The sequence below is a fragment of the Mesoplodon densirostris genome, chromosome 6 (genome assembly GCF_025265405.1).
Source record: "Mesoplodon densirostris isolate mMesDen1 chromosome 6, mMesDen1 primary haplotype, whole genome shotgun sequence".
NCBI classification, from domain to species: Eukaryota; Metazoa; Chordata; class Mammalia; order Artiodactyla; family Ziphiidae; genus Mesoplodon; species Mesoplodon densirostris.
In genome coordinates, this window is record NC_082666.1 from 70,680,245 (window position 1) to 70,692,768 (window position 12,524).

A 12,524-nucleotide genomic window follows, 5' to 3' on the forward strand; every position below is an offset into this window, starting at 1 on the left:
ACAGATGTCAATATAATTTTATTTTAAATATAATACAGATTTTGAATTTGCACCATGCATTTATTGTTTTACTTATAATTTTTTAAAGAAATTATTGGAGTGTTTTATTAGAATGGTAGTAAATGTGATCCACTTTATTTGGACCTATTCATTTTGACTTCGCATTGTTTTCCTTTTGCTTTTTAATGTAATTTACTATATTCTTTTACTTTTGTATGCTACCTTACTTGTGTCCTTTTTGGAACCAATAAAGTAAATACCTCTCAAACCTATTGAGTTTATACCCAAAGGGCATAATATCTAGCTTGAAGTAGTGATAAAATAAGAAATAATTTACTTTGTAATTTTTCTGAGATGTGGTCATGGAGTTCTTTCAATCTCTATAGGACCTCCCCTCCCCCACTGTATACACACACTTCTGCTCCTTGAGTTGGAGAGAGGGCCTTTTAATATTTACCATTTAATAGAAATGAAAGCTTAGGTATAAATTAATTCCTAAAACTATAATACATGTTCAATTATTGTTAGTTTTTTTGTTTTATTTTGTTTAGAGGGAACCCTTAAAGAATATGATCTAGTAGTAGGAGGAGGAGTCCTAGGTTCCATGGTTTTCTCTATGAGTGTCATCTTAGGTTACTTTATCTCTGTTAATTTTAACTAGCTTGTATATGAATTGGAGATACACCTTTTTAGCCTTTGCCAAGGTTTGGACCAAATCACATGTTTTGGGCAGTTCCTTTCAACTCTTAAGATTTATGATTTTGTGACTCTCTCATGGGTTGCATCAAGTGAAAGGTTAATTTGAGGGAAAGTGTGACATCCTTGAAGAGGTTCTTCCTGGGGGATAAAACTCTTCTTCTAACCTCTGCAGTATGACTGAAAACCTTCTCTTATGAATGTTGGCAGTGTGACCCAACTGTAATCCAAGCTGCTATGGAGCTTTACTTTTCACCCCTGGAGGCACCAAGCCTTAGATATTTTTTTCAAATTTAAGGTAATGAGAAGGGGGTCTTAATAAGCTGTTTTGCTTTGTTCAAATAATGCATCTGTTCCCCTTATTGAGATGAACATTTCTTATTGGATTGATTGTATTTTTAAAAGCACCATTTGAAAATGAATTGAGTTTAAAGGCCACACATATGCCACACTCTATTCCTTACTTTGTAGAGAGAAGGAATAGAGTGTATATATGACAGAATTGGCATAAATCAAATTATTTTTCCCTGATATCGGTAATAAAATTAGAATTATGTTCCCATACAAGAATTTTCTAATAACTTGACTGTATATTTTGGGTATATATATTAAGTATTACATATATATGTAGAGAGAGGTGTATATTAGTATATAAAGAGAGTATAAATTGTCTTGTAGATATTAAGTTATTTTAAGATAACCTCAAAGTAAATGTTGCTAAAAATATTTTGACCCTCAAATTCAGCAAAATTTATGTTTGAGTCATGTCATTTAAGAAACATTTGTCTTATCTTTGTGCATTTAATTCACTATTCCATCCCCTGTTTGGAAATTCATCTTTTTGAGTTTTCATACTCATTTAGCTCCATACTACCAGCATGTTTCCGTAGCCATGCAGATTTGTAATTCATAATCGTTTAGTACATTGTTGCTTAAAAATGTCATCTTCAGACCATACCTGGGAACTTGTTAGAAATGCAGAATCCTATGTCCTGCTTCAGACCTACTAAATCAAAAACCTCCTTTTAACAAGATTCCCAGGTGCTTCTTAAGTACATTAAGGTTTGAGAAGCACTGATGTAGTACAGCTTACTTATAGCTCTTAAGCTGTGGAAATCATTCCTGATTTGACTTCAGAACTGTGGTATCTGTTCCCTTAAACGGAGTATAAATAATTGCTTGCTAATTAAAAGATCTTAAATTTTTTAGGATGTGGTCAGGTGTAGGGGTATATGTTTTCAATGTTACCATAAGTTTCTACAACATACATGCAAAATGTACCCTTACTCCATGTGTAATGAGACAGCTGAGATGCAAGTGAAAATTCCTCTGAGCTTTTCCATATGTGCAAATGAGAAATCCATGGTGTGCTATTGACTAATACATCAAGTTCAGTGAAAAGGGTGTAACCATCTGCAAGCTCTGTGGCAAGTTTGACATGGTAGTCATAATAGATTATACAATGGGAAGTTTAGTTCCCATTGAGTACTTTCTAGAAACCTGGTGTAGGGCCAACGTGCTTCTGAAGCTTTACTGATAGAAGTTGAAGACATTATCTAGTTCTAGAGGCACTTATATAATTAGCTAGTGCACTGCTTAACCATCAGCATTTCTTCCATAATTCTAGATTTGGCAAATGGAAATGCATAGTGTGTAATAAATATCAGCTGCACTGTCCTACTACATCATCGAATACTGTTTTCTACTCTGAAATTATTTAATTTGGGTTACTTAAATACATATTTTCCCTGCTTTGTCAGTTCTGTGAGTTTGAAATTATGTAGATGTTTCTAACAATTGTTAATACTAAGTATAATTTATATTATCTGTGATAACTTTTTCTTTGTCTATTAGGTTGAACCATGTTGCCATTTTTGTAGAACAAAGGCATATCAGCAATTTCATATGGTTCAACTTAATGATAAAGAAAGTGTCAGTGCTCCTAGTCTCTCATTTTTGTCACACAGTCATGAGGAATGATCTTGTTGTAACCTACTTTTGCTTTTGTTGTTTTTGTTTGTTTTCTTTTAAAAGAAAATATACCTTTTAGGAAAATAACACCCTTACAAGAAATTAATGAATGTAAGAAACATGGGACTGATAAAAATTTAATGATGAATTAGTAGCTTTATAAGTATAGTGGGGTTTTTTTCATTATCACACAGTATAAACATTACAAGATTTTCATTAATCTAAAACTTTTCCTCTATATGTGGTTGCAGTTCTCTTTTAGAAATCTTCTCTATTTCTTTTTCACAACAGATTTTTTAAAATATAAGCTTAAATTATTTTAGAAAAAAATAAAATGTATCGAACAAATTGGAAAAATTCAGTATAATTTTACAAGAACTAAAATGTAGTTACTAATATTTTTGTTATTGTTGCTGACACTTCACTGTTTAAATCTTTAGTAATTAAGCCAAACTAGTTTGATTATTAATTAATAACTAAAGACCAAGTGTTTTGGCCATTTGCCAGCATTTCCAAGGTGAAATTAAATGAGCCACACAATTATGAAAGGAAATAGATGCTATCTCTGGAGATGGTTTTATTAAGGACTACTAAGAAGATCATATTAAGAATGTATACTTAATTTTATTAACTTCTTTGAATATATTCATATAGTTGAAGTCCCTCTTTATTAGCAATCCCAACAGCAGTAATGCAATTTGTTAAATTGTATAGTTAGCAACCAAAGCAAAGGTAAAATGATAGTTCTCCAGGGGTGCATTTATTCACCTGCTAGGAGACTGCTTGATGAAGCATTTCTTAAAGGTGATTCAGTAACCTGTGAAATCTAGGGTGAGTTTCCAGATCTTTGTCATTCTGGGCTGAAAGTTAAGAATGTTAAAAAAAAAAAAAAAAAAGTACCTGGATTATAAAGCAAACTGAAAGGTGGGGATGTGGGGTGAAAGCCTGAAGTTCATACATCATAACAAGTAAATACCTTTTAAAATATAAACTGTGGAGCTTTCTTTGCATTTTGCTGTTACAAAGACAAATAATTGTGAATTCAGTGTGTGTTAAAACAACTTCTGTTACCACATTTTGGGTGTTTTATATTATGTGTTATCAAGCTGTGTTTTTGTGTTTTATTTTAGCTTATTTGCACTAATCTTGATGAACTCAGGGAATTAATCACAAAAATCGAGAATGAACTCAAAGATCTGGAAAACAGTAGAAAAAAATCGGTAGGTGTTGATCCAAAAGTTCTATCTATTATTGTCAGCATTAAAATTTATTCCTGCTTTTTCCTAAAGCCTTTTTAAATCTTGTTGTCCTGAGTTACATAAAAATTTGCAATGAAAAATAAACATTGTTTCCTTTATTTCTCCTATGTGGTCTAGTTTTCATTTTTAATACACAAAAATGGTGCTGGGGCAAGTAAATTAATTTTGTTTGCCTGGTTTATATCAGGTATAGTTTTAGATATTTCCCACTATACTGGTTGGTTGTTTTCTGACTGGTAGTTTTTTGGGTAGTGCTTACCTTATTATATATTATAATAATATAATTATTCTTAATTAATAATTATATGCTTTTAATGGAAGTTTATTGCTTAGTAACATAAAATTTCAATTAGCTCTGACATAAATAACATGTAAATTGTTTAATCTTGCCCCAGATGTTTTTGATACATGCTTAACAATATGTCTTTTTTAAGAACCTTTATCAGCTGAAGATCTTTTTTTAACTTTCACTATACTAAATTCACAATTAATCTTTACCTTCACTTTTTACTGTTCTTGAGAGACTAGAGTATAAGGGGCATTATTTTTATTCACTCAACACTTGGTAAAACATTTATGTTATTTATTAAATCAGTAATACCCATTTAACCGACATTTATAATTGTGTTATAGACTTGAAACACAATTACATACCAATAAATAAATGGAGAAGGCTTTAAGCATTGAAAAAATCAATCACCATTTAAAAAAATCCCTTTGTTTTATGCCTTAGGAACGTCATGAAACCATTTTTAGGTCTTTGCTCAGAACCTGTTAATCTAGAATGATGTATGATAATAAGGTTAGTGATACAGCAAGCTTCATTCATATCAGCAGATTTGTTAAAGTCATTTTATATGCTGTTCAGAAAGAACATATTGGTAGCATTCTGAAGGAAGGAAATTAAAGTACCATAAAAGTACAACCTTCTGAGGTCGTTTAATACAGTGGTAAAACAGCCTTAAGCATTTTGGAAGTCACTCATATGATACCCCTGAAAGTATAGCTATAATCTAAGAGATGGGATAATGTTCATACTGATAGCCATCAATTAAGAAGAACACATGTTCAATACACATTGTGTACAATATATAATCTGAGAATGCAGAAAACTGTATATTTTACAATTATTTCCATTAAAAACGGTTTGAATCCTTATTAGACTGTGAGGGGTTTTTTGCTTTGTTTTGAGTATATCAGCAATCTCTTCATATGGAATGAACCCCAAGTGTTGTTTTAAAACTTATCTCTGTGATGTATTTCTCAAACTATATTAAAATATTTTTTCCTCAGCCAAAAGTGTTTTTTAATATATTTTATATGTATGCTCATAAAGGACTGATTCTATTCTTTAATAGGAAAGAATAGTCTTTTAATCAGGGTTTTATTTATAGTTTTTTTGCAGAAGCCATTTAGTCCATACTTCATGACTCTAAACAGAATTCTGTTAAGTAAATTTGCTAATTGGTTTTTATTAGCTGCAGTTAGACAATAACATATGCATTTTAATTTGTTCCCATATTATGAATTAGGGTTTTCTTCTTAATGGATAGTTTTAAACATAATTGGCTTATATACTTATTTATAGTATGTATTGTAAGAGAAAAAGACTTTTGCAAGCATCCTTGAGTTTTTCTGTAAAGCCATCCACCTCACTTCCATTGGTGGTATGAGGTATAAATATATTGCCTTCCTTCACAGGAACAAGTACCAGAGTAAAAGAAAACATAAAATACAAATATTTGACTCTATAGTCCTTGGGGACATGTTTATCAGAAAATTTTAGGTTATGTATGGGTTTTAACTGATTAGATTTTATGTCTCTAAATTTTTAACTTGTCCATGACCCTTGATATTTGCATATTAGTTTTAAAATATGTTTTCTACTCTTCAAGAAATAGAAATTATTGGAACTGAACTTAGTGGGGATAATGTTATTGAGATTACCAGTATACAGGCCACTTTCCCCTTAAATTACCTGACTAAAAAACTGTTTTCATGAACAACTTATCTCAATCAATGAAATGGCCACACAGCATAAAGGAAATAATAGTAGAAGTTTGCATCTCAGTGCCATTCCTTATTTTTTTTACAAAAGCTGATACTGAGTGTGATAAAATTTTTTTGTAATAGTTCACTTTATTGAATTTTTATGTTAGTATTAGAGAATACCAGTTTATTTGTTTGTCATCATTTGGGAATAAGGGGTTCCACTTAACTGAATTTTCTAGGAAGCTGAAACCTAAACCTTCAGTACTAAAATTCTTCCTTTAATCATTTAATGAAAAAATTTCCCTGCCTCCTTTATACTGAACATAATTTAACACTTTTTTGATGACTCAGGGATCATTATGAATATCCATAATTGTACTGATACCCTAAAAATCTATTGATCTCAGTTACTCTAAACATTCACCAATAGGCCTTTAGATTATTTATTTTGAAGGTTTTTGTCTGCTTGTTTTTTGGCTTTTGTTCTGTCTCTTCATTGTCAGCCTGTCATTTCTTATGTGTGTCCACGTACTCACCCTAGCTGATACACTGTCAGTTACAAAGCAAGTATCCGTATTAGTAGGATTAGGCTCATAGTAAGGACCTGAGGAATTTTATTAATGAAATATATGAACTTGGTAATAGTGATAACCATTTTGCTTATTCCTTGCCTGGTGAGCTTCCTTCACTATTGCCAGACAAATGAAATATTAATATTGACCTTCATGAGAGGATATCACTGTGAAAAATAGTGTTTAGAGTCAAAACAATTCTATTGGGTGGGCCAAAAAGTGCCTTCGTTTTTTTAAGTAAAAATAAAAGACACATTTTTCATTTTCACCAAGAACTTTATTGAACAGCATATTCACCCTTTTGTTCCACAACCTTTTGCCATTTTTCAGGCAACTTCATAGTTCCTGAAAAACTTTTTATCTTTCTGAGCAAAGAACTGTTCCAGGTGCCTTTTACAGTCTTCCAGGGAATTGAAATTTTTTCCATTAATAGAATTTCTTAAAGACCGAAATAAATGGAAATCAAAAGGTGCAATGTCTGGTGAATACGGCAGATGAATTAGAACTTCCCAGCCAAGCTGTAACAGTTTTGCCTGGTCATCAAAGAAACATGCAGTCCTGCGTTATCCTGATGGAAGATTATGCATTTTCTGTTGACTAATTCTGGATGCTTTTCAGCGAGTGCTGCTTTCACTTGGTGTGATTGGGAGCAGTACTTGGAGTTAATTGTTTGGCTTTCCAGAATGAGTTCATAATAGAGGACTCCCTTCCAATCCCGCTATATACACAACATCACCTTCTTTGGATGAAGACTGGCCTTTGGTGTGGTTGGCGGTGGTTCATTTTGCTTGCCCCATGATCTCTTCCATTCCACTTTATTGTACAGTATCCACTTTTCATCGCAGGTCACAATTTGTTTTAAAAACGGAACATTTTCATTATATTTCAGTAGAGAATCGCATGTAGAAATATGGTCAAGAAGGTTTTTTGCTTAACTTATGTGGAACCCAAACATCAAAACAATTCGCATAACCAAGCTGATGCAAATGATTTTCAACGCTTGATTTGGATATTTTAAGTATGTCAGCTATTTCCTGCGTGGTATAATGTTGATTGTTCTCAATTATTGTTTCAATTTGATCGCTATCAACTTCAGCTGGTCTACCTGACTATGAAGCATCGTCCAGTGAGAAATCTCCAGCACGAAACTTTGCAAACCACTTTTGACACGTTCATCAGTCACAGCACCTTCTCCATACACTGCACAAATCTTTTTGTGCATTTCAGTTGCATTTTTACCTTTCTTGAAATAATAAAGCATAATATGCTGAAAATGTTGCTTTTTTCTTCCATCTTCAATATTAAAATGGCTGTCTTGGGCTTCCCTGGTGGCTCAGTGGTTGGGAGTCCGCCTGCCGATGCAGGGGACACGGGTTCGTGCCCCGGTCCAGGAAGATCCCACATGCCGCGGAGCGGCTGGGCCCGTGAGCCATGGCCGCTGAGCCTGCGCGTCCAGAGCCTGTGCTCCGCAACGGGAGAGGCCGCAACAGTGAGAGGCCCACGTACCGCAAAAAAAAAAAGGCTGTCTTCTTAAAATGCACACTGATATGACAGCTGTCACATATAATCTAACAAAATTGTTTAAAAGGAAGTTAAAAGACAACTAAGTGCCACTAGAGCCATCTTACAGAAAAAATCAAACGAGCCTTTTGGCCCACCCAATATTATTCATCAGCAGCTTTCAGATCTACATGGCTTCAGTAACAAGGAAGGCATATTCCATATAACCATTGGGTTGTCACAAATGCCCTTACTAAAGATAGAAATTACATATATGATAGAGGATTTAATGTGGATTCGTTTAAAAACCTGGCTGCTTTTGGGAGCTCCTCTGCAGGGCCTTTCTAGATAGTTTTTCCTACCAAAGCAACAAGGAAGAATTACTCCATTTCCTCATCCAGGTCAACATTCCATTAAAAAAGGTTTCTTAATCTCTTAGAGGTTTTGCCATTGAGCTACTCATTGTACTGGAAGATTTACAATCTTTTAAAATCTAGATTGTTTACTTATTCTTGCAAGACAACTAATTCTACTTATGATTTATAATGTGAGGAGAGAAAAAATGATTTAATTTTCTGAGTTTGCTTTAGTTCACTTGATCCCATTACTTCATTTAAAGGCTTATTCAAAGAGAACTCAATGTCCTTTACGTCCTCCAGTGCTATACCAGCCATCTGACTGACATAAATACAAGTATGTAGTTTGACAAAATCCTTTCATTTTGTCTATCTCATTATTATTTAGATCATAGGATTTTTTTAGTGCCCTAAAGGAGAAATCATGACATTTTATTGTTTTGTTTTTTTTGTGGTTTTAGTCAAGAGAGAAAAAATGCATTTTGCTTAATTATTTGGAAAGAAGTCTTTTTAATTTAGGAAATTTATTGGTTTTCCAGAAAGATAGAGCTAAGATATTGATAAATTTGCCTGATCCTATTGTATTTGAAGTTTATTAGACATTTTTGCTGTCTAAATAATCAAACTTGTTAGATTTTTGTCAGGCTAATACAGAAGTGGTTATATTTCTGAATTTCTCATGTGACCCCTTTATTCTTGCATTTGCTTAATTTCCTTATGTTTTATATCATAATTTAGATCTTCAAAGAGGTTTCAGTCTTTTTTCTTTGATAATGAAAAATCAGTATAGAGATAAGGAAAAGGGAACATTTGGCAAAAAAAAAAGTTATAAGAAAAGAAATCTTTTCTGGATTATGAAATGATAAATAATAGTCTTACCAATATAGATAAACTAAAATTTTAAATATAATACCCTGTCTTTCTAGTACACTTTTTAGCAGTTAAGCACCTCAACACTGAGCACGTTTTAAGACAGACTTCAAATATTTCTGTATTTCATATTCAGTATGTAAGAAAAGCTATAAAACTGCCTGTACTCTTTGATCCTATAATCCTAATTGATATTTAACTTTTATTTTCCCCCATTTTTCACCCTACTCCCCTACCCCCCAAAAAAGTAATTTATACTATAAATAGTGTGTTCAGCAGACTGTCTCTAAAAGTAGAAATTTGGGAAAAACCCATATGTCCAACAGTAGGGAGATGACTAACCAAGCAATAATATTAACACAGTGGTATATCATATGGCTAGTAAAATAAAATATTTGTAGATTATTGTTACTACATGGAAGTATTCATGAAATGTTAAATTTTTTAAACATCCAAAAAATATATGCATAATAATTATAGTATGTCAAAAGGCATGTTTTTTAAGGCATGTTTAAGAGAATTAGAAAGGAATTTCAAGTAATGAATAAAATTAATCTCTTATTATGTTCTTAAAATAATTTAAATTCATAATACAATAATAGCACTTATCTTACCTAACCAAAGGCTGTGCATTAGCTAGATCAAACATTAGAGAAATCAGAAGCTTAGATTAGAGGTAGTGACACCCTAGTTTTTGGTCACAGAGTTTTGTAAAAGCCGGTGGTTATCAGTGAGTAATGATTCTGCCCACCCCACCCCTGCCCACCGCTGCTATGAGATTTTGGCAATGTCTGAAGACATTTTTGATTCACATAGTTGAAGAGGTGGTACTGGCACTTAATGGATAGAGGCCAGCCGTGCTGCTAAAAATATTCTACATTGTAATGATCCTATGGTGCACCTGACAGCCTCCCACAGCAAATAGTTATCTGTCCTCAGATGTCAGTTGTGCAGAGACTGCAGAACCCTGGCATATGCCTGTTTTTGCTCAGGGCCCTAGTCTCTCATAATAAGTTGCTGCTGCCAGCTTATTATGGGGAGAAAACAAGTTGATGTTTTGACACTTAGGTAGAAATCAATGAAATCATATGCCAGATTCCATGATTGAGACCATTTTATCATATCATATATTTCTAATTAAGACTTGTATTTGATGGAACTTGTGAATGTCAGTATTAACCTTTACCCTTTATGATTCTCTCAGATAGTTAAAAGAATTCTTGACCTTAGCTTCACATCCATCTCAGCTGTCTGCAATCCATTATGATTTATGGCCTCTTCAGTATGGTCACCATTTACCTTTTACCTTCATTATAGGAAATGAAGTTATAAATTGGTTGTATATGTATTTTCTTTGTTCATTTTTAAAAATATGATGGAAAACATTCTTAAAAACTGAAGATATAGTAAGAAATAATACACAGGTAAATGGTAAAATATAGTCAAATTATGTATAAAACTTCACTTATATGAATTTATATGAACCCCTAAATCATAGTTGCATATAGTAAAAGCTTGATATAAGACAAAGAAATTATTATACATTAATCTTATTTTCTAACACCTGTAACAAAGAAATTTTACTCAATTATAGTGTAGGATTATGGGATTTTTCCCTCTTCTCTCCATATCCCATTTGCTCACAGTGAGGCATCAAATCAAAATTATTTTACAGCCATCTATTTAGAGTAAAAAGTCTATTTTACTACAGTGTAAGTAACTTTAGATACATTCAGTATCCGGAATATGCCCTAATTAACTTACTTAATGACTTTAGTTGTAGATATGGTTGCATCAATATGTAAATTGTCCTTAAATTAGTTTTATTTAAGTTTTTGGCAATTACATCATTGTGTATCTTGTTTTCTTATTCTAGATCTTTTGATATGGTTAACAAAACTGAAAACTAGCTCATCTGTGGGGGGAAAAACACTGTCTTTAAATTGTCATAGTTAAAGCTTTCAAAAAATTAAAATAACCTTTTGGAAACCCTGTACAACAAATAAAATAAATAAGTTTCTTTACCTGTCATATTCTAGTCTTATTCATTAGGCAAATACTTCCTCATTGTTTTCTGTGTACTATTCGTAATACCAAGGAACTTGGTTGAAATTCAGAGACAAAAACAAAGTCCTCATCCTCAAGGAACTCACTTTAGAGCTTAAGCTTTTTATCGCCAGTCCTGGGGATACATTTTTAATTTTAATCAGGATTGGTTGTGCTAACTCCTGTCCTTTTATAGAAAACTTAATCTTTTATTTTCAAGCCATTTTTTAAATTCAGAGATCACCAGACACTCTAGACATTTGCTTTACTTCCCTTAATGACATGTTAATATATTATTTGGGAGTAGGACTTTATGGACTTTATAAAAAATCAAATATTAACTGACATGTTCAAAATAATAGTAAGAAAAGAGAACTAGATGACAGGAAACGTGAACCAGAACAATACCTGGCTGGTAAGACAAAACTTCAATTGACTGTAATCACTGAATTATCTGAAAATGCATTATCCTCATTTATTTATGGTAAGTCTTGCTTTGGGGCATTCTTTTTGACATTTAATAACTACTCTGCTCAACTAAGAACTGGATTTTAACTCTTGTTAATAGTGCTCACTGTTTCAACTTACTGCAATGTGGCATAGTCTGTATCCCATCAGGGAAACTTTCTTAAAAGCAATATTTGAACACCTCTTTTCTTCTAATAAAAGTTCCAATTAAACGGGAAAACTGTTGTTTCGTATTTTTACATCAGCCAGAGAATTAATGCCGCGTGTTCCCAGCATGGAGTGAGCTTCAAGGAAGAATTGAACTAGGTGACAGCTCCTTCTATAATTAGAACTTCATAGTGTGGCTTTTATTATTTACCTTAAACTCTTTTGAATTACATATCACACACACTTATTCAAATGTAAGTAACAATCTAAATGCCAAATATTTTTCAAAGCCCCAAGTAAATTTGTATTATTTTCTATTTAATAGTTACTCTACTTTCAGTGGCAGGAGTTCTGGAAAATTGAACTTAAATCTGTGAGGTGCTTAAGACCAAAAAGTGAGCTTCACCTCATTCTCTTTTTTATATTACAGAAGATACCAAAATCTTTGGAAAGCCCCTAAAATTTAAAGATAGGGTAGTTTAACCTTTTGTGAACTAGGAAAGAATACCATCCAAAAAATGGAGAATATTGAACAGTAATAGAACTTTCCTACCATCTTACCAGACTCTGTAAAAAAGGTAAAAATGATACATTATATATGGAAGGAAAATTAATCCCAAATCTACCGGAGAATAAAAAGGAGTCTA

The 12,524-nt window shown here is 32.5% G+C and overlaps 1 protein-coding gene across 4 annotated transcripts in view; it reads left to right on the forward strand.

Annotated features, from left to right (window-relative positions):
* BRD10 (bromodomain containing 10) overlaps nt 1-12,524 on the forward strand; it is a 108,209-nt gene that overhangs the window by 77,962 nt on the left and 17,723 nt on the right. For 3 of the 4 annotated variants that reach the window (XM_060102182.1, XM_060102184.1, XM_060102185.1), the window contains one exon: nt 3,798-3,887. The exons of the other annotated variant lie outside the window; for it this stretch is intronic. In XM_060102182.1, coding sequence (XP_059958165.1) covers nt 3,798-3,887 — 90 coding nt within the window. The remainder of the gene's footprint in view (nt 1-3,797; nt 3,888-12,524) is intronic. 4 annotated transcript variants of the gene reach the window in all.